General features: G+C 38.9%; 1 protein-coding gene and 1 long non-coding RNA gene across 2 annotated transcripts; both read left to right on the top strand.

The window, feature by feature from the left end:
- Nucleotides 1–2551: 2551 nt before the first annotated feature.
- On the top strand, nucleotides 2552–7403 carry LOC148158196 (excitatory amino acid transporter 3-like). Its single transcript, XM_088007481.1, has 5 exons — nucleotides 2552–2621; nucleotides 2727–2847; nucleotides 3041–3083; nucleotides 5358–5539; nucleotides 7205–7403. The coding sequence occupies exons 1-5, from the start codon at nucleotides 2552–2554 to the stop codon at nucleotides 7401–7403; spliced, it is 615 nt and encodes a 204-aa protein (XP_087863607.1).
- Nucleotides 7404–9181: 1778 nt separating this feature from the next.
- Nucleotides 9182–10814, top strand: LOC148158195 (uncharacterized). Its single transcript, XR_015763681.1, has 2 exons — nucleotides 9182–9231; nucleotides 10032–10814. It is a non-coding gene; the product is annotated as an uncharacterized LOC148158195 (long non-coding RNA).
- The last annotated feature ends 12687 nt before the right edge of the window (nucleotides 10815–23501 follow it).

Genomic DNA, 23501 nt, shown 5'->3' with positions numbered 1-23501 from the left:
TTTCACTACAGAAAACGGTGTATAAAACTTTATCGTGCTTATTTTATGTAGTTATTTCTGGTATAATGATAGCAGGTTTAATTATTTTATTGTTTTTGGAAATGTTGAAAAGTAGCAATAACCTAACATAATTTCCTCATTTTTGGTCAAGTATTGATCACATTTAAACTTTTCCAGATACCATCCAAACATCTTTCTTTTATATCATTAGGATTATTGTTAAGTGATTTTTTAAAATATTTATTTTAGTCCTCTTTGTTCTTTGATGAGTTTGATTAATTGACGTTAGAAGTTTTTCTTCTTGCCAGCAAATCGGGGCGCACCACTGGCAATTTTCTTGCCGATCACTGATTACCAATCTTTAAGAAGCCTGACCTGCCAATTCCAATTTTAGCCATCAAAAAATATTTTTTTCTCTGAAACGTTGCTAAATATAGCATGAAAGCCACTGCATTTGCAACAGTGGGGTACCTATTGTTAATTGCAAATGTGCAAACATGAAACTTGGCAGCAGCCGAGTGAATTCTTTCGCCTCAGTGACTTCGCCACGACAAGGTTTGTTTACGTCGCCAAGTGCTGAGACTCGAGCTGTGGAGGGGTCTGGCAATGACCCACTGCAAGAACCGGAAGGTCTCACTGTTACATATGCCTGCCTTCCTCTCCTTTGGGCTGTCTACCTCTTTTAAGAAAGACTTTGCTGCTCTGATTGTCCGTCTCTAAGCCCTCTCACCGAATGTCATACGGATTTTATCGTTCACGTTGATGATGCAGATCTCTCCTTCTCCAAATACTTCTTTCTGATCCACATCCAAGAACACACACTGGACCTTTTAAGCTGCTCTGTCTGGATTTACTCCTCTGAACTTCTCCTGATGAGCTTCCTTTTACTGATTATTTGCTGCTCTCTTTTAATGTTAAACTCCATTGCTCTTCCTCCAAACTTTTATGGTCCCTCTCCTTCTGTTACATTAAAAATGATGTTTTATCACACATTGCTGACCATTTCACCATTGTTCACACTTCTGACCCAGATGACCTTCTTTGCATCCGTAATAAAGCCTCACCAATATCCTTGATTTTCTTGATTTCAAGCATAATAAAACTAGAGTAACTAATAAAGGACTAGAGACAAGAAGCAGGGGCGCAACTACATATTATTCAGGTGGATGTGAAAACATAAATCGCCCCCCCCCCCCGCCCCTCCCCCTCAAGGAAGGTATGTAAGGGTGAAGGAGCGTAAAAAATATACGGTTGCTCTATCCGACCGTATGTTTGCCCCCCACCTCCCAAACCCCCCCTCCCCGAGACGAAGACACGTGAAAGGTAAAACTCGCTACATTTACTACATTTACTACATTTACATGTGCGCGAGGTGAAGGAGCGGTGAAGTGTATGCGAAGACATCATCGGGTGTCGCCCCCTCCAGACGGGGTTTTGACGCCCCCTCTGGTGCAGCGCCCCTATGCGTTGAATGCGCTGTATACTCACTTTTTGTGCCACTGACGAGAAGTAAACATAACCAGAATCACTAAGTGGGCACTAAAATAAAAATAAAAACAAGACAGAACTGAAATAAATAAGAAACTAACACAAAGTGATAATGAAACTAGAATCACTAAGAAAGGACTGAACCAAAGTCAAACAGAGCACAGCTGATCTAATAAAAGAAAAGGAATTGAGGACAAATAACAAAACCCAATTAAAACACCTGAGATCCTAATATTTTCAGGTTACAGAAACTTATTAACACAGTTTCTTTTTTTTCACCCAGTACAAGACTGAGATTGTTGTTTTTTACTGCAGAATAACAATGAATATGCTTTTAAATATAATGTATTATCATTGTTGTAGGAGTTTGTTTTCTTGCCAACAATCATTTCAACAATTTACTTTGTTTGACATTTTATATCATGACTGTGAAATTCATGTATATTGTCCACAGTGTTACAATGTATAAAATAGCAGAAATGTATTGTGTAAAAGACATGCTTTGTGACTGTTTTACACACATTTGTTTTACTTATTCAGCATTAGGGCAAAATGTTTTTATTTTATTTTTTATTTTTGGCCCAACAGGGATAGGCGCTGGGTTTCTGCTGAGGGCTCTAGTTCCTCTAACTCAACTCTTAAAAGAATGGATCGAAGTACCAGGGAAAATGCTTCTACAGATGCTTCAGATGTTTGGTCTCCCCCTCATCGTGACAAGCGTGCTTGCAGGCAAGCTAAATATGAATTCTGATACTTGATGTATTAACTTATTATTGTTATAGAGATAGATTGAAAAGATGCTCACTCATGTTTTTGAGGATATCCTGTATAAATGTTGCTGAAAATAGTTGACTACATACGTATCTAGATGTTAGACTCATCTTATGTTCATACCATATATCTGTTGTGACTAAAAAGTATAAAAACATGAAGATCACTTCTGAAATTTAGACTATTGTTAGGACACACATGAACTGGCATGTTGTCCTGCTCACGACTTAGCCTTCAGATGAAATTCTGGTTCTGATCTCTTTTCTTAGGAGTAACTGGATTAAACACCAGAATGTCCAGGAAAACAGCTATCATCACAGGGTCCTTCATCTGTGGCTCTACCTTAATGGTCATAATTCTCGGTAAATTTATCATGGGCAGCAGATTTTAAAATAGATTTATGAAGACCGCTATAGTTTGTTCTGTGTTATTGCTTTTGACATCCTGCCTGATACTTTGTGTTGCAGGAATGTTTCTGGCTCTCACAATCAAGCCTGGTGTGACAAAAAATGAAGAGGATCTCAGGAACACTGACAGTAAGGAAGAGTCAACCTTCATCTTGCACGTGATCATGCAGGATCTTATAAGGTGAGACAAAATTTCTGCTGTTCTGCATTTTCTGGTTGTATGTTAAAATTGAGATTTTATCTTCTTTGACTACTATTAGTTCAACTATCTAGCTTTTTGTGAGATGAGACACTGAGTAAAATGATGTCCTCAGGTTTTTTGTCTTTAACATTTACAAGCTTAGTTTTTTCTGACTCTCCTGTTACTTGCATAGGAATATGGTTCCAGAGAACTTCTTTCAGGCTTTCTATGAGCAGGTATGCTTTTATTCTGACCCACAGTTTACTATGTAATTTCCCATTTGGGGTTTGAAAATATAACAGTTTATTTTCTTCTCCCAGTACAAGACTGAGATTGTTCATGATGATTCAAAACTGGTGAGTTTTTTCTTCTGATTTTTGTTTTCATTCTAGAATCGTCATTTTAAAGCCACAAACTTCAAATTGAAGATTTAGAAAATGAATGGCCTTGAGTTTCTTCTTATTTAAAGCCTGAATGGGGTGGTGGTGTTTGCCATTGTGACAGTAAGGTGTGCCATAGTTAAGACATAGGACAAGCAACCATGCAAACACTCATACTGTCAGGATCTTGGGTTGTATGAGCTTGTTTTTTGTTTTGTCATTATTTGTATTCCTTACTTACTTCGTTCTGCCTTGTTTCTATTTCTTTCTTAGTGATTCTAGTTATATTTATTTTTTCTGTATAGTCCTCTCCTTATCAATCAATCAAATTTTATTTGTATAGCACATTTCAGCAGCAAGGCATTTAATTACTCTAGTTTTCAGTATGTTTCTTATGTCTAATTATTTTTGTTAGATTCATTTTCTAGTCCCAAGTCTGCTCTCCCTCGCCCCTCGTGCCTCTTTCTGTCTCTCCTCAGCCCGCCTTCTGCTTTCTCTCCTCACACCTGCCACCAGGGGTGAAAGTAGGGGGGTATGGCAGGGTACTGCGTACCCCTAAAAGATTTAGCGGGGGTACGCAGTACCTGCAAGAGAGGGGAGCGGCTGTCAGCTGTAGAAAATCAACGGGTTCACTGTGCAGCTGTGTTGCACCCACTAATCAGCCGTGACTGATTAGTTTTTCAAAAACAATCTAAAACACGACTTAATCGGTTAATAAATAACTTTTTCCCATTTCATATTGTTTCTGAACTGTTCGTGCCTTGCTAGAGCAGGGGCGCAATATGTCGATAGCGGAGGGTTTTGAGTCGATCTCGGCATTAGGTGACAAACTGAACGCCGCCAGGAGGCTGAGACCAGCACATCCTCCTCTGACTCCTTATCAAAACGTTCGTAACTTTATTAAAAAAAAAAAAATCAACAAAACGTGTTCAAATTAATGACCCAACAACAATAATAATCTCAGTGATTATTGTTTCAACAAGATGTCAACATTGCAGTCAGTGGGCTGAGGGAAATACAGCTCTATTCTGTAACAATGCAAGAGCTACCCAGCTTTTATCGCTTCGCAACAAAATTTATCAGCACAGAAACTCTCAACTCCAAAGCACACAAATATATATATATATATATATATATATATATATATATATATATATATATATATATATATATATATATATATATATATATATATATATATAAAAAAATTCCCCTCTCACCCTCCGTGGGTGGTCTCTTTCATCCTCTGAGCTCGGGTCCTCTACCAGAGGCCTGGGAGCTTGAGGGTTCTGCGCAGTATCTTGGCTGTGCCTAGAACTGCACATTTCTGGACTGAGATGTCTGATGTTGTTCCTGGGATCTGTTTGAGCCACTGCTCCAGTTTGGGGGTGACTGCCCCGAGGGCCCCGATGACCACAGGCACCACTGTGGTCTTTACCTTCCAGGCCTTCTCCAGTTCCTCTCTGAGGCCCTGGTATTTCTCCAGTTTCTCATGCTCCTTTTTCCTGATGTTGTGGTCACTTGGTATTGCTACATCCACCACAACGGCTTTCCTCTGTTCTTTATCCACCACTCGCCCATATCTCTCGAAATGGGCGAGATATATATATATATATATATATATATATATATATATATATATATATATATATATATATATATATATATATATATATATTTATTTATTTATTTATTTATTTATTTATTTATTTTATTTTATTTTTTTTTTGTCATAGTACCCCCAAGAATTTAAAACTACTTTCACCCCTGCCTGCCACCCATTAGCTCATCAGCCCAGATCTTTGTTCAGCATTCAACCTAACAGTAGTGATACACCTCTTTTTCAGTCACTCCTTGCTGGTTTCTCCGCTACATTCCATTTGGCTCCATTTCCTTTGTGCTTATTAGTTGTTTTTATCATTTAAAGGGTTGAAAGGGTTGCTTTTCCATTTCACAAATTTTTACTAAATAAATGTATATTAAATACATCAAAGTCAATGGTTTTATTGTGGCTTATGAAAAAGTGACATGCATTGCCCAACAACTTGATGTACTCCTGCAATATTGTTGTCAGAGGATTGGCTCCACCATATTTGTGTTTTGTTTTTTTGTTGTTCTTTTTTTGTACAGAATGGCACTCAGACGAAACTAGTAGGCAAGTATGTTGATGGACCCAACATGTTAGGACTGGTCATCTGGTCATTTGTCATCGGCATCAAGTTAAACGTAATTGGTCAGCAGGCAAGAATCACTGTGGAGGCCATTCAATGCCTCAACGATGCCGTAAAAGTCATAGTCAACTGGATCCTGTGGTAAGATCAGACAGTATCTAAGCAGATTTTAGTTCTTATTTTTACATAGAACTGCTGCTTCCATCCTTAATAGAAATTATGTTGTGTTGTCAGGTTGCAGAAGAATAATTAGCTCACTAGTAACAAACATAACTGTAGTAATGTTTGGTACTGTAGTACCAAACATTACTACATGCTCGTGCTAAACGAGCATGATGGCTCACCAGCGATCATGCTGGTGAGCCAACACAAAAATGTTTTAAATAAATTTGGAACACCCATTTGTTTTAGCCTTTTTTTTTTTTTTTTTTTTTTTACTGTTTTTTGTTTCAGGTACTTGCCAGTTGGAGTTTTGTTTCTCATCATACACCATGTGTTGGATGTGCGTGACTGGGGTGCTGTCATTAAGCTCACAAAGTTTGTAGGAGTGGTTTGTGCAGGGTATGTCCACCTTCTCTACGTCATCCTTATTACCAAATTGATATCACTGCTCCTGAAGTAGCAGCACTGAACTCTACCAGAGTAACATGAGAAGAAAACTGTACTATGAATATATTTACAGAACAGTTTTACAGATTTTACTGAGATTTTACTCATTGATGTTTAGAGATCAGTTTTCATCAATGCAATTATTGTCAGCCTCTTTACTCTGATTCCTCCAAAAATCTGGTCCAGTTCAAGCATTTCGATTCAGAAGTTCTCTTTGGCTTCAGATGTTTGTTAGAGAACATGAGTGAACAAACAGCATCATGAAGACCAAGAAACTCAGCAGACACATCAGAGAGGAAGTTCTGGAGAAGTTTAAATCAGGGTTAATTTTTAAAGCAATATACCAAGCTTTCAGATAAGAAACTACACTACAGTCTTATTAGCAGATTTCTGCAGATCTTGACTGAATGCTAGAGATGAAGTTTAGCCATTTCATAGAAGTTTGTAGGTTCAGAGAAACATCTAAAGGTTCCAGTACACTGGCGCTCAAGGACTGGAGTTTGAGACCACTGATTAAGGTCAAAGCTTATTCATGTGTTAGAATGGGATAGACAAAGTCCAGATCTATATTCATTTGATAATATGTGGCATGAAGCTGTGTGTTTGCACTCTCCATTAAATCTTAGTTTGTGCTATTTTGTAGAGAAGAATGTGACAAATGTTTGTATGAATGAGCAAAGCTGGTTGAAACATGACCCAACAGCCTGCAGGAGGAGCTGTAGCAAAATGTTTATCTACAAAGTATGGATTCATTGAGAGTGAATAGAAATGCACAAACATCTTCATGGATGTCACTGTGCAAGCATGTATTATTTTCAATCCACTTTACAGTGATGCACTACTGTGTGTTAGCACATCATATAAAATCCCCCCAACCACATTGATCTGTCAGGATTTATAATGACAAAATGTCTAAAGACGTATGAATATATGAATAAATCTTTAACAACTAGTGAATACATAATGCATCTTTAACACAAAGTGTGACTTTGTTGTGTTGTTCAGGGAAGCAGTCCAAGCCTTCGTTCTTTTCCCCGTGCTTTACCTCATTCTCACCAGACGGAACCCTTTTCTTATCTTCAAGCACATCTCTCGGGCTTTGACGACAGCATTTATCATTGCATCCAGGTTAAATGACATTTCTCTAGTTTGTTCATATAAACGGTGCACCAATAAAGGATGTGCTTTCTACCAAAGTGCCGCCACTCTGCCTCTCACCTTACAATGCTGTGAAGAGAACGTGAAGGTCGATAAGAAACTCTGCCGCCTTATGTTGCCCATCGTCACCAGCATCAATAGGACTGGAACGGCGCTCTATGAAGTGGTCGCTATTGTCTTTATTGCCCAGCTTAATGACATCACGCTGGAAGTCGGCCAGATCATCGCCATTGGGTAAGCTGCTTCATACAAGTGCATGGAATTGAGAAAAGATGCATGCTGGGATTTTTAAAAGCAGTGATTTATCAAGTGTGTAGCATTTCCCCTTTGCAGCGGCCCAGAGCAATACATGTCATGTGACATCACACCTCTGTTAACTTTGTAACTGACAGCCATCTTGGCAGGCAGCTGCTATAAGAAAACTCCTCGTTTACAGAGTTTTGATGACTTTTGATCACTGAAGAAATATTTCCTGATTTCAAAACGTTTTCATTCACTGCAGACAATATGGTACATAAAAAGCAGTGGTTCTTAACATGGGCTCGCCGCTCGATCGAACCCCAGGGGTTCGATGAGTCGGTCTCAGGGGTTCACCGGAGCCTCTGCCGCGGAGGTAAAGACACACTGTGTAAAGTCGTGATGACGCCCCGCTTTGCCATCACTTGCTGTAGAGGATCACATTACATTGCTTAGCCAATCAGTGCTGAGGGAAGGAGTTGGATTTTAAGCTCACAGTTTTTACCAAATTCTATAGACTAAATCTGCTCCTTTGTCACATCTTTTCGGGGTTGGTACTTCCTCTAGTGGCGTGGGGGAGGTAATGCAACTAATATAATTACATTAATATATCAGAATACCGCAAATTATTTTTGTGTCGGGGGGGGGGGGGTGTCTGTGAATGCGCATATGACAACTGGGGGGTTCGGTACCTCAAAAAAGGTTTAGAACAACTGATATAGAGGGATGTGCTGCCAGTAGCTAATCTACCACAGTGATCACTTAATGGGTGCAAAATAAGCTTCAAGTCTAAAAACATAAAACTGTACAGCAATTTTGATATTCAATCCTGACATTTCTGATTGACCTCATTTGCTGATTTCAAAACTATATCACTGTGGAGATTATGTTAGATATGATACACACACACACACACACCCACACACACACCCCCACACACACACCCCCCCACACACACACACATATATATATGCTTCTTATGTTTTATGTTCAGCTTGTTTAATATTACTTGGCCTGAATGCTTAGCAGTGGGCAAAGGTTCAGGCAGCACGTCAAAGACTAGGCACTCTATTGATTCTAAAACATTAATCTGGAGGTGTTTCAGGATATTTATAGATATTTTCACTGTACATTTTGAACAGGACAGGATTGATACAATTGCAGATTGTAGCATTTCTGTTGCTGGGACAGAGATGCTAATTGAGAATGTGCTTGGTTTGCAGCTTGTCTAGTGCCATTATCACCTTTGGAAGTGTAGGGATCCCACAAACAGGAGCTGTGACCACGATCCTGATTCTGACAGCTGTGGGACTGCCTGCAGAGGATGCTGCCATTCTGGTTGGGGTGGAGTGGATTCTGTAGGTTCAACTTGATTCTCAAAGCCTGCTACTTGTGTTTAAAGAGTACTTTCACCATCAAACTGTGGAGTCACTTTGGATGGAGTTATGCTGCTCTGCTATCAGACAGCTTGAAATTATTCTTAACAAGGGCATGATTTTTAACTTGCATAATAAACTAATGTCTAGGATCACCTACCAGTGGAGAAAGCCTGAGGAGAGCTTGTGTAGTAATGATTGATAAAACTACACTTGGAGAATGATGTCAACATCAGTCTGAACTGTAGAAGACCTGATGCACCTGGTTGTTCTAGACTGAGGCAGAGAAAACCTTCAAGAAAAACAGTTGAGTCTGACAGCATGTTTGTTCTCTTCTGTGCCCTTCAGAGACCATTTTCTCACCGTGGTGAATGTGCTGGTAAATGTCTTTGGTGTTGCTATCACCAACCATTTGTGGCATGATGACCTAATAAGCTTGGACAAAATACCAAGGTAAATGAAATCATTAAAATGATGTGTTCATGTGCAAAGACACAATGTTGCCAAAAGTAACCTAGTTTCACCCGGGATGATACGATGTTAGTAAGCAACAGCACTTTTTCTGCTGTGACAGGACTCCAGATTCAGGAAAAAGCAGAGGTGTTGGTTGATCTCTATAAATATGTGCATGAAAAATGCTGTAACAACGGAACAATTACAATCAAACACTGTTCCTCAGATGCTGGGTGCATATCTGTTTTATGCCGGTTGCTTTTTCTGCTGAGAGAGCTAACGGTTGTGGCTGTATAGGCTGTGTACCTGTCACCTGACGGCAATGTCAGGCTGACATTCTCAGCACATCTCTCTCTCATGGTCCTGAGTGCACCAATGGTAGAGGAGCTGAACTGCTTCTTTGCTCCCTGTGAAACCTGTCAGCAGTTCTCTTCTGCTCCAGCCCTGCACAGCCCCAGCTGGTTTCTGTACCACTTCACTCTCTGAACATGAGCATGATGTCAGACTGGTGGTCCTGGACACCACATAATTTTTTTTACCATTTCAAGATCCCAACCCTGTGGGAACAGTTGGAAAATGGCTTCTTCCTGTTAGCACATGATTGAGCACCAGTACACAAACCAGTGTCCAGAACATGTATTATTGCATTTTGCACGGAAGAACTTAGGACAAATTCTGGTGAAAAGAAATCTTGAATGTAGATTGTTACAAGTCATTTACACTAAGTGGTAAAACAAGGGGTGCTTTAGTCACTTCTTGTTTTGAACTTTATTGACCATGTTTTCCATTTTACCTGTTAGCGATGATAGGATTCGTTCCATCAAGGAGATCGAGCTGGACTTATCCTTTTTGGACTCTGATGAAGAGTTCATCCCCTCCGTTTCCTCCTCCGCCTCAGAATCCAATTCACCCCGAAGAGGGGATCTTCTCAGCATAGTAACACCAACAAGCTGAAACCTCTGGATAGGGATGACACCATCCTGGGGTGTCGGAGCTGATCTTTTCCTTGTTTGCCGATGTTTATTATCAGTAGAATGGGGCCATATCAGTTTATTTATCTGTATTTAGTTTCTTATTTATTTTAGTTTTTGCAACTTTTAAATTATTGATTTGTGTAATAATATTTTATTGGTGTGTAAGTTGTTAATATCTACATAATAAAAGTATTGTTATGTGAATATAATTCATCTATTCTATTATACATTTTATTTCTGTTATTTTTCCTTTTGCATGTTATGTATTATTGTTTTTTTTTTTATAAATTTGATCTTTCTCCTTCGACAATAGAAATATTTGTCCAGTGTTTCCTCACTAATCAACATGAACTGCCACAGTTTCTCATCTTGTATAATTGATTTTCTCCCACTTCCAGACCAACCTTGTTTTTTGGGTTTTTTTTTGTCTGTTTACTTGATTTGATCACATGGATCATTTCACTGTGTGTCTCCAAGTGATTAAATGTAATTACAACTGTAATTTTGTATTGCACTTGAGTGTATGACACGTACTCTGTATACAAAGTTTGACTGATTGATTGGTACAACAATACTTTGTAAATCAATAAAGTTCTGTATGTTGCATAACCAGGTTAACTGCTTCAGACTGAAAAAAAATAACTGTAAAAAAGTTATTTCTATGAATGACCTTATGAACATTGCATGAAATAATTTCGTGATAAAAGCATTTTATATCAGTCGATGTCCATAATTATTGTTAATCTTTTGTTTTATTTATCTGAAATACTGCCAAACTGGTGGCGTGACTTATGCAGAGTTTTCACTCCACACTGTTTATTTTTAAGCAGTTAAAAAGCAAAGTGGTGAATCCTTAAACTACTGCAAATTACTAAACAGGTTGTTGCTAGGTAACCAAAGAGGGAGTAAATTAGTTGATGCAACAACATTTCTTAGCTGGCCGTGAGAAGTTGAGTAGGGAGTCTTTCTTGTGTCTACATCCCACAGAAATAAAAAGCTCATAAACTAAAGAGTTTTTTGAGTTGGTAATATTATTAGAAATGCTTTTGCTTTTTAATTTAAAAAATAAATAACATTGTTTTCATTATTTGAACCAAAATCCATGTCTCTAGGAAACCAGGCATAAAAATATTTCTGTGAACTAAGAAATTAACAAATCAACTCAACTGAAACATGATTGTTAGCACATCAAATTACTGTAAAACACATTATATTATTTTTAAAATATTTCACGTTCACATTATTACAAGATCTATGATACAGAAAGCTACAAATATCTTCCCAGATCGCTACAAGAGGTCTGTCCTGCCAACAGCCATCACCATCTACAATAACTCTTTGAAGAACTTGAATTAATATGAGTAACAACAACATATTAATGAAGTATTTTTGAATTTGAAGTAGTTATTTATTTTACCAAGGTATCCGTAGAGACTGAAAATGCTTTGCAGGGCATTTTTTGAAAAGTGGGTCAAATGTCTTTAACAGCTGGGAGTAACTGGTCCATCTGACTGGACCACAGAAACATAAAAACAATGAGAGAAAACCTACTTCAGGTATTTTGCTTACTTGGAGTTGCCGTGGGTAAGTATTTACTTGTTTTCTACTGGTGATTTTTTATTTTTTTATTTTATTGATTTATGTTTGTAGTGTAATTCTGCTTGATGAGGTAGTGGTTAGCGGTTAAACAGATGTGCTTAAGCTGAGTTTTTTCTAAATGTGAGATTTAATACACAGATGAAATGTTTAATTTTTTTAAAGTATTTTCTCTTAATGCTACTGAAATGCAACTTAATACACTACACCAAACAACTACATGTCAAATTTTTCTGATGACACAGCTATTCTCTGCCTCATTTCAGACACTCACATTTAACCACCGACAGCAGATTAAAAACTGTCTTCAGTGTTGTGAGGAACATTTTCTGATTCTTAACATCCAAATATTACAGGAGCCTTGTGGAGATTTGGATTTTGTGTTACTTTTAGCTCTCTTGTGTGTTGTGTTTTCCCATTTACTGCTTAATTGATTCCACCGTCTTCCTGAGTTGTGGCTTTCTTGTAGATGCTTACGGTTATTTGGGTTACTAGAGCTACCTGTTCTAGTAACAGGTGTCTGTTTGAAATCCCACTTGAAGTACTAAAAACGTTGCGTTTCCTCACCTCTACCAGGTAAACACATTATACCTGAGTGGTGGCATTCTTCTCAACTAGAGAAATCATGACAAACCTTTTTTTGATCTATTCTTTGGAATACAAATTGACAACAAACTCTCCTGGACTGCTCAGGTTGACTCGGTCAGTAACAGGGTCCTGTAGCAACTACACTTTCTGTGCAGGTTGAGGGCCTCTTGTGTCAGTCAAAAAATGATGTTGCTCTTTCAACATACTGAAATAGAGAAAGCACCGTTAGCTCAGTGATTCTCGAGAATAGGGACAAAATGGGTTTAAATTTTCCCTTTTTTTTAAAAAATTATTTCTCAACCTTATGGATGCAAATATGACAATGTTTTTGAAATGTAAAGACGCTAAAGTGCGGGCTCCCATTTGCAACATTTTTTAAAAAATTTAATTTTTAATCGACCTGACCCAGATCTTTGTCATCACCATCTGACAAAAAATAAATATAAAATAATTTTTAAAATACCCTATGAGTGATATTTTTACTCAGTCTTAGACAAATGCTTCTCAAGAAACAAAAGAAATATTATTTAAAACAACAAAAAGTAAATCTGACGGAGTTGACACAGAACTGAAGGTGGTGACAAACTAGTGAGTAAAAAGAAATACTTGATACATATGAAGTAATGCAATTTATGTAAAATACATTAAAATGAATTAATTGCATATTTAAGTGAGATTTGACAACAATTTCACTGAAAGAGTCTTAAAAACTCTGATGGAGTTGACAAAAAGCCAAACTACCTCAATTTATATTATGTTATTCTGAAGGAGGTAATATTGTAGCTCATCAGGTCCATGAAATCTTTACAGTTTACCAAAATTAAGCTTTTAAATTTCATCAACCTTTTGTAAATTATCTGTTGGAGTTGGTACATCATGGTTGTAACGAGCAACTTAGGAATAAAACAGAAGAAAATCTAAAGAATAACTTAAGCTAACCAGAGCTAACTACTGACCTCTCAGCAAAGGAAGAGAAAGAAAGAGGTCATGGGGTCCTCAGAAGTCCTGGTGCCCCCCAATAATGCCTGATTTTTTAAATATTCTTTTTAAGTCTGACAGTGTTGACAAAAACTTGGAACAAATTTCAATGGAGTTGGAAAATATATAAAAATGATTTTTTATTCAATTTATTGTTACTTTTATAATTATTTATATGACTACTTATACTTAATTGTCATAATACTTACTACCTTAGTATTCCTTAATTTGTTTTAAACTATTATAATGTGTTGAGTTCTGCTTCAGGACAAGGGATTTTAAAGACACCATCCACCTACTACAATGTTTAAAATACAAAAAAATATTCAGCAAACACCAGGAAAACATACATTGTTGTGCTCACATGACTCAGGTTATTTCAGTCAGATATTTGAAAAAATATATATTTTGTGTATATTTTATTCAGGCTGCACAGTGGTGCAGTTGGTAGAGCTGTTGCCTTGCAGCAAGAAGGTTCTGGGTTTGATTCCCAGCCCCGGTCTTTCTGCATGTTCTCCCTGTGCATGCGTGGGTTTTTTCTGTGTACTCTGGTTTCCTCCCACAGTCCAAAAACATTGGCCTCTCCAAATTGTCCCTAGGTATGAATGTGTGTGTGCATGGTTGTGTGTCTCTGTGTTGGCCAGCGACAGACTGGAGACCTGTCCAGGGTGCACCCCGCCTCTCGCCCGGAATGTTAGCTGGAGATAGGCACCAGCACCCCTCCTGACCCCACTGAGGGACAAGGGTGTAAAGAAAATGGATGGATGGATGTTTTATTCAAATTTTGTGCTTTATCCATAAGACTTGTTTTGTCCCTATACTCAAGAATCACTGAGCTGCATCATTAGGTTCAGCATTTCTGCCTGGATTTGGAACCTCTCTGTCTAACCCCACTTGTCTCTCATAAAGCAATTTCTCGTTGGGGATCAATAAAATATATTCTATTCTGTTTTGTAAACCGCTATGAGCTGCTGCTACTGTGGGTCAAGCAGTATGCTTCACTTCAGACCATTTTCAATGAAACTATAATCACACGGGCTCAGAAAATAATTTCAAACCTCCCTCATATTCTCCATTCAGAGTATCAGTTTCTTAACTCTGTCTAAAACAGTGTTTCTCAACCCTGATCCTCACAGCCCCCTTGCTCTGCATGTTTTAGATGTGCCTCTATTTCAGAACAGCTGATTCAAATGATTGCATGACCATCAAGTGCTGCAGAAGCCTGTTAATCACCCAAAGATACAATTCATGTGTGTGGCAGAAGGGAAATACCTAAAACATGCAGGACAGGGGGCGGTGAGGACCAGGGTTGAGAAACACTGGTCTAAAAGATCCTGCATGTCAACTGAACAGCTGCAAGGACTTAATCGATTAACTTTAAATCAAAGCCGTGAACATTAACAGTTCAAAATCAAATTCAAAAATACTTTATTAATCCCAAAGGGAAATTAAATGTCATAACTCATTAGTTAAGATTCTTCAAAGACTTATTGTAGATCTTAACTACTGAAGACACCCTCTCTTCCCAAGTCAGTCTCATGAAGAGGATGGTCATTGTTGTCCATAATTTTCTTTATCCTCTGAAGAATCCTTCCTTGCATCATCATCTCCAGAGGTTGCACAGTTGTCCGAAGAACAGACCCAGAACAGAACCAGCCTTTTTTTTATCAGACTGTTGAGCCTTTTCAGTTCTCTGGCTCTGATGCTGCTGCCCCAACAGATGATGGCAAAAGAGATGACGCTCTCAACAACAGACTTATAGAAGATCTGCAGCATCTTGCTGCAAACCTTGAAGGATCTTAGCTTCCTCAAGAAGTCCAGTCTGCTCTGTCCCTTTTCATAGATAGCTTGACTGAGGTATCTCCAGTCCAGTCTGTTGTCAAGGTGAACACCGACGTACTTATATTCCTCAACCACTTTCACATTTTCTCCGGTGATGGAAATAGGGTTTGATCTAACCCGGTTTCACCTGAAATCAACAATCAACCAGTGTAAACCGTCTTCCAACCAGTCCAAACTTTTTCCTACAGTTCTCGTCAAGCCCTGTCTCAATTCTCTGCTTCCTATCATTACTAACATCATCCATTCCTCTCTGTCCTCTGGTATCATCCCCGCGGAAGCTAGCGCAGAAACACAAACCAAACATCCAATGGAAGGAATCCAGCAAGGAGACACGAAGAGAACACACATGGAACGAGAAAGTAACAGAGAAGTGACAAGAGGACCAGGGGTCGGGTCACAGGGGTAGCAGCTTAAGATGGGAGGACGAGACTTCCCTCTCCCCTGCTACTTGTTCCAGCCACAGGATCCCAAGGCGTTCCCAGGCCAGCCGAGAAACATAGTCCCTCCAGCGTGTCCTGGGTCTTCCCCAGGGCCTCCTTCCGGTGGGACGTGCCCGGAAAACCTCAGCAGAGAGGCGTCCAGGAGGGATCTTAGCCATATGCCCAAGCCCCCTCAACTGACTCCTCTCGACGTGAAGGAGCAGCGACTCTACTCTGAGTCCCTGCCGGATGACCGAGCTCCTCACCCTACCTCTAAGGAGAACAACCACGCTGCAGCAAACAGAAAGGGGCGGGGACGGACCACTGTCAGTCTCATACCTTATTTGGAAATGGAACCATTGCAATCTGGAAGTGAAGGGCGCGCTATTTCCTATACTTCCGTTTTTATTTTCTTTTGAAATCTGTGATATATTTTCACCTTAGGAAGGAGTTTCAATCTCAGAGTGTATTTGAGCTTCTTTCTTTTATTCTTTTATTTACTTCAGCGCAGCTCACAGTTTTTAGCAAATGGGCTCTTTGCACCTAAGGCGTTGACGTCACATCTCCAGGAGCTAATGCGGCTCACTTTTTTCCGCTTTGAGTTACCATGACTGGTAGAAAAGACTAAGTCGTATTTCAGATGCAAAAAAACAATACTATTAACATTGTTGTCTTCCTAATATAATGGGCTTTTAAGTTTTCGTTAATTTCCAAGCTATCCTGAATTAAGAAGATGGCTTGTAAATATCTGTCGCTACCAGCTAACGCCGCACAGCAAAGTTTGCAGCCTTCACTTCACTCCAGATCAGCCTAAAACTACCGGGGATACGGATGGTAAATAAAGGAGCCTCCCTGAGTTATTTCCATGGAATCACTTCTATATTCAGCCTGAAAGAGTTTATGGGAACGAGAGAGCAGACCAGAGCCAGAAGCCGAGCAACTGATCCGCCTGTACATCCTGCTGTAAACACCGTCCTATCTGAGCTCTGAACAAGAAACATGCAAAGGTAATAAAACGAAATAACACGGAGACATGAAGCAACACGGTCATATTTTTCTAAAACCAGCAACTTTGAACCTGAACAGCTGAACCAGATCTCTGACACCAGAGCTGCGCTACTGTCAAGCTATGAGGCTTGTTGAGCTCCGTCAGGCTTCGGAAGTAAAAAGCCCGAACCGGAACCTTCCCGTTAGTCTGTGACACTAACGACAATAAACACACATAATATACTTGAAAATAAGATAAATACATTGTCCGTTAGAATGTTTAGATACTTAAATAGCACATTTTACAAGAACAATGTCCGAGAATATTGCCTACTAGCATAAGCTAAGGTTAATGTTAGCCACAAAGTTTAAGTAAAACTCACCTTCGTGTCAGTGAATGTATAACGAGGCGAACATCTAAAACCTTTCTCCAGCTGACTTGTTGGGGCTTCGGATCGATGTACAAACCTTGGCCAAGCCCTGCAAGCACCTAGTGTAAATGATATTTGTATTGGATCGGAAACAATCGAGCCGCATTACACCGAACGCGGAAGCTGAGGTGCAAAGAGCCCATTCTGTAGCTTTCGGTTTACTTCTAAATCTGCTCCTTAGTCGCATCTTTTCGGGCTTGCTACTGCCTCTAGTGGCGTGGGGGTGGTAACACAACTAATCTAATTACATTACTAAATCAGAATACCACAAAGTCTTTATTATTAATAATTCTGGCATTACTGGAACAGTAAAAGATAAATTCCCTCACAAAAGAACATACCTTTTCATTTTCTTAAGGCAGTAGAGCAAATTAAATGAGATAAACAAAACCTGACAGTGATTCCAGTTTCACTTGATGGCCAACCTGTTGACATTGTGGCAAATTTTAAAAGCCTCAAGTCATTCCTGGAGAGTCAGCTCAACTTTGCTGAAAACACTGACTATATCTTTAAGAACTATTCTCAGACACTCTACTTTTTATGAAGACCTAACTTTTTTTTCATCTCTGCTTATTGCTTGGAATGTAAGGTTGGGCAATTGGACGGATTCATCAATCCTCGACAATAGTAGGGCTGCAGTGATACAATAATCTCACGATACGATACACATATTCTGCTCACGATATGATATATATTGTGATAATCAGCAAACGATACAATTCAATACACTTTTGCAATTTTCTGAAAGATTTTAGAGTGAGAGTAATTTTGGTGACATTTTGTGAGCATTATAGAGTTGAATTGAATTAATTTAACTGAAAAATTATTAAAAGCACCAACTACACAATACCTGGGTCTGGTTGGACCTGGGCACAAACTTAAAGTCAACAGCTGGACAAAATTAATCAAAGAAGTGGTGAGAAAACATGTTTCTTTTAATTGAAACAGTACAAATTGTAGCTTGCATTTGTAAAGTAAATAAAGTGCACCAAGTACCTGCTCTGCATAGTTTGATACCTTTTTAACTTTGACACTTAACATCTGAAGGAATCACTCTAAGCCTGATGACCTCATCACTCACCTGGTGAAGCAAGCAGTGAGTGAGCAAGGTGACAGTTGGATGTTACGATACTTGCGTTACTATATCGATTTTTTTTCTAGGAAAGAAAATATTGATATATATTGCAAAATCAATATTATTACACAGCCCTAGACAATAGGTTATGTCCTTCACTGGTTGGTTGGTTGGTTTATTTATTTATTTATTTATTTATTTATTTATTTATTTATTTATTTATTTATTTATTTATTTATTATCTAAGGGTGATTTATTTACTGAGGTGGCTCGGGCATCCTTACCAGATGCCCGAGCCACCTCAACTGGCTCCTCTCGATGTGGAGGAGCAGCGGCTCTACTCTGAGTCCCTCCCGGATGACAGAGCTTCTCACCCTATCTCTATGAGAGAACCCAGAGAAAAAATATTTTAGCCTCTTGTATCTGTGATCTTGTTCTTTCGGTGATGACCCAGATCTCATGACCATAAATGAGGGAAGTAAATTGAGAGCTTTGTCTCTTGACTCAGCTCTCTCTTCACCAGGGCAGACCGGTACAACTGGGAAAATGTTGCATATTGCTCAACCATAATGGAAAGCCATTACTGCTTACAATGAAAAGCAGTATATGCTTCACTGTGGACGCTGCACCAATCCACCTGTCAATTTCTCACTCCATTTTTCCATCCATAACCACAGATATACTTGGAACTAAACCTGTAGATCATGACCTGATGAAGCCAATAGGACCACATCATCTGCAAAAAGCAGAGATGCGATCCGAAGATCAACAAAACGGATCCCCTCCACATCTTGGCTACGTTTAGAAATTCTGTCTATGAAAGTAATGAACAGAATCGATGACAAAGGGCAGTCTTGGTGGAATCCAACTCTCACCGGAAACGAGCCTGACTTACTGTCAGCCCCTACAGGGATCCCTGAAGGAGACGGTCGAACACTTTTTCCAAGTTCACAATACACATGTTAATAATATTGATTGGGTGAACTTCCACGCACCCTCCAGGACCCTACTGAGGGTGTAGAGCTGGTCTTGTGCTCCACGAACAAGAGAAAAACCACACTGCTCTTCCTGAAACTTAGATTCGACTAAACTAGAACCACTGAATAGACATTACCAAGGAGGCCTAAGAACCCTCTGTAGTTGGAGCATACTCTGTATCCTCCCTTTTTAAATAGGTGGACCATCACCCCAGGCTGCCTATCCAGGAGAACTGCCCCCAATATACATCTTCTTTCACTCATTCACCTTCCAAGTAAAATTTTGATAGCGCAATATCCTTAACTGAATCGAAAAACCATCAAATTGGATCATGAGTTGAAATGGGTCCCTCTGTATCGAAGCATTTTTGGACATTTTAATTGATAGCCAGCACTACTTCCTTTTGACCTTCACATTAGGTAATTAATATTTGTTAATATAAGTAGTATAACCATTTTTCATAAGTAGGAAGTAAATCAAAAACTGCTGTAATTGTGTAAAAAAAAAAAAACAATAACAAGCAGTATTAAACTTTATGTATTTATCTATTTTTTCATTTCAAAAAGACTGTTCATCACCGTAATCTTGTTTTTCATTACCGCAACAGGTCTCAAATTACGTGGTAATGAACGTTGTGCATTACGGTAATGAGTGACATTCGCATAAGATAGCTTAAAATGGTAGCATGTCATGGTGACTCAGCAAAAATTTTTCACCTAGAATACAAATTCCCTAATATCTTCTTTACAGGAAAATATCTAATTATTTACTTTTTAAGCACATGATGTAATGCACATTACGGTAATGATCGCCTGTGGTGTGGAAATAGGCATATGCGAGGAGAAACGTAACAATTATCATAATCAAAAGATATCAAACAGTCTTATTTTTTAGCCATCTTTTGTCTTCTCTTCTTTGTTGTGCATTATGGGTCAAAATAACTAAATTTCTTTTTTTTTAATAAATATTACAGGACTTTGAACAAGGTGCTACGGTAATGAGTTTTGCACCTCCGGATACTGACTTTTATTAATATATTTTTATTATTTAATAGGAAAACATTAAATATTACAATATTGAGTTAGTTAACATAGTTTTAAATAAGTTGGTAGTATTTTTTTATAAACCAGCCTGAATAATTACAATGATAAATTGAGGTGAAAGCATTTTTTTTACTTCGGACGCATTACGGTAATGAATTTCTGACTCCAAAATTAATTAAAAAACATTTAAAAAACTATTTTGGTAACTAACAATTAAGTGTGCCAAATGTTAGAAATTATGATTGTTCAAATAAAAGTGAATTATTTTTAATTTTCATGAGTATGACTTTAAAATCTTCTAAGACATTCAAAAGACTAGGTTCGTGAGAATCACCCTTAGGGTTACCCTGCTTGAGGTTGTGTACAACCTCTAGTTAGGCAGAGGTTGTTGAGTTAAATGTTAAAACTAAACATTCTAACTTGAGTTTTAACTCAATTCAAGTTAAAACAACATTTTAAGTCAAGTTTTAACTTTTTATCTCCTTGGCTGGTTTGGTCACATGAGCTGCAGACTAACAGAATCTTTTAAGAATACTTTCAATGGCAGGAATAACAGCAGGTAAATAGTGGTGAAACCTAAAACAACTCTGTCTGAACTGTTTGCTGAAAGAACATGAAAGATGGCAAGAAATATTTTAGCAGAGAGCGTCCATTCTCATTATTCATCAGTTTGAACCTTTGAGCTCATGAAGGTGTTACTGTGTCCCTCTGGTAACTAGGAACATCTATTAGACGTCATTTATTGACATTGCAATAATTATTCTTTACAAAACTAAATAACATTTACCTATAGCATGCCAAGTGTTTTGCTCTGTTCACAAATTGTTGATAATCAATCAATCAATCAATCAATCAATCAATCAATCAATCAATCAATCAATCAATCAAATCTTTATTCCAGACACAAAAAAGGTAAAAAGGTAAAAACAAGCAAAATAAGAGAAAATTAAAAATAAACATGACGTATTATTCACCGAGTCACAAATAAATGATGACGCCAGTGATTCCATAATCTTGACGAGAGTCTCACTGTACTAAAAGCAGGATTTACTAAAATTGCAATTATATTATTGCATGACACATATAATCTACACATGCATTTATACATAAGATTCCTGAGCACAGCTGCACATGTGGAAACAGCATTATGTACAAACATATGGCTAGCACTACTCCATCTAGGCACTTTGAGTAGAAGCCTCATGCCATCATTGTATGCCACATAAAGTTTCTGCAGACTACTTTTTTTTTGTGTCGTCGCCACAGATGGGCCGTGTAATAATGTGATTCATGAATATGATTTATTGATTTAGAGTCAAAGGAAAATTTCCTCGCTGATTGATTAAATAGTTTAATCTTATTTTTTTCTATATATAAGACTCTACCAACAAAAAGTCTCTCAATAATATACATGGCACTGTAAAAACAAAAAAAATAACTTTTGCTTATATCTGTTTAACAGCCCTGGTTGTAACAACCTGTGTTATTATTCTTCTGTACCTAATTCATTTGTTTGTTATTGACTTTTGCTCAATTAAATTTCTTATGTATAAATTGCGAATGGTATTTTTATTATAGATAATCATGTTGTTTTTCATGTCTCCTTTTGTCTTTTGTTCCTTCTATAATTGATGGAGATATATAGATATGCATAAAAATATTGTCATTTAATTAGCTCTACATCCTTAGAAAAATGAGAAAAAAAATTTTTTTTATAAGATAATTTATCTTTTACTGTTCCAGTAATGCCAGAATTAATAGAAAATAATAAATGCGTTGCGGTATTCTGGTTTAGTAATGCAAGTATATAAGTTGTGTTACCACCCTCACGCCACTAGAGGCAGTAGCAAGCCCGAAAAGATGCGACTAAGGAGCAGATTTAGAAGTAAACCGAAAGCTACAGAATTTGCTAAAAACTGTGAGCTGCGCTAAAGTAAATAAAAGGATAAAAGAATGAAGTTCAAATACACTCTGAGATTGAAACTCCTTCCTAAAGGTGAAAATATGTCACAGATTCCAAAGAAAATAAAAACGGAAGTATAGGAAATAGCGCCCCCTTCACTTCCAGATTGCAATGGTCCCGTTTCCAAATAAGGTATGAGACTGACAGTGGCCCGCACTAGCGGAACAAGTCAGCGTCGGGCCGGGTGGCGGGGCCAATGACCGGGCCCCTCACGTGTATCACCTGTGTTGCTGGAAACTGTTGAGCGGGGTGGGATGGGGAGGGCGCGCTTTGGGCAGCATTTGTCGTTTGATTTTTACCCAGGAAGCACATTGGCTAAACCGTGAATGAAACGGTCACTGGGACTGACTACTATATATTCCATTGAGGGAAGGCAACTTGCGGTATTCTCGTTCACTGGGGTAAACCTGGCGCCTCTCGCTTTGGGCAACTCCAGAGTGGAATGAATGTCCAGGGCTTCTCAAGGAGACTGGTTCCAGAACCAGAGCCATGCTTTGAGGTGAGACCAACTATTTCTAGCCAGAACCTCTCCGCCTCACACACTAGTTCCCACCAGAGAGGTGACATTCCACGACTCAAGAGCCAGCTTCTGCAACCGAGGATTGGACCACCAGGGTCCCCTCCCTCGGCCACCACCCATCCCACATTGCACCCAACCCCCTTGGGCCCTCTCACAGGTGGTGGGCCCATGCAGAGGCGCAAAAAGTGGGTATGCAGCGTATGCAACGCATAGGGGCGCAGCACCAGAGGGGGCGCCAAAACCCCGTCTGGAGGGGGCGACGCGCCGATTATGTTTTCCCCATACACTTCAGCGCGCCTCACGCTCCTTCACCTCCCGCACATAACGAGCGTCGCTCCTTCACCCTGACGTTCCTTCCCTGGGAGGGGGGGGCGCCGATTTATGTTTTCGCATCCACCTGAATAATGTGTAGTTGCACCACTAGGCCCATGGGAGGGGGTCCCATGTCTCCTCTTCGGGCTGAGCCACCTAGAAGCCCGGTCACCAGTCGCTCGCCATCGTGCCCCATCTCCAGGCCTGGCTCCAGAGTGGCTCCCCAGAGAGAGAACACCAAATCCAAAGTTCTTGTCCATCAAAGGGGTCTTCAGGCTGCGCTTTGTCTGGTCCCTCACCTAGGACCTGTCTGCCTTGGGTGACACAACCATGGGCAGAAAGCCCAAGACAGCATAGCTCCTAGGATCATTGGACACTCAAACCCCTCCACCACGATAAGATGGCAGCCCAAGGAGAGGGAACCAGGGAGGTGTGAAGTTTTTAAAAATATATACTTATTGTTATGGGAGTTTGTTGATCTTTTCATCTTTTAATCTGTTTTATATCATGATTGTGGAAGTTGTTTATATTGTCCCCAGCATTTCCATTTATGAAATAGCAGTA

The sequence above is a fragment of the Poecilia mexicana genome, unplaced genomic scaffold (assembly GCF_051168715.1).
Source record: "Poecilia mexicana isolate PSO_F unplaced genomic scaffold, ASM5116871v1 scaffold_7, whole genome shotgun sequence".
Lineage (NCBI taxonomy): Eukaryota > Metazoa > Chordata > Actinopteri > Cyprinodontiformes > Poeciliidae > Poecilia > Poecilia mexicana.
Note: the sequence above shows the minus strand (reverse complement) of the source record. Positions and strands in the feature narration are given on the sequence as shown.

Coding starts and splice junctions, on each gene's coding strand:
- LOC148158196 (XM_088007481.1), top strand. CDS start 2,552: ATGTCCAGGAAAACAGCTATCATCACAGGGTCCTTCATCTGTGGCTCT. Junction 2,622..2,726: donor CTTAATGGTCATAATTCTCG/GTAAATTTATCA, acceptor TTTGTGTTGCAG/GAATGTTTCTGGCTCTCACA. Junction 2,848..3,040: donor ATCATGCAGGATCTTATAAG/GTGAGACAAAAT, acceptor TTACTTGCATAG/GAATATGGTTCCAGAGAACT.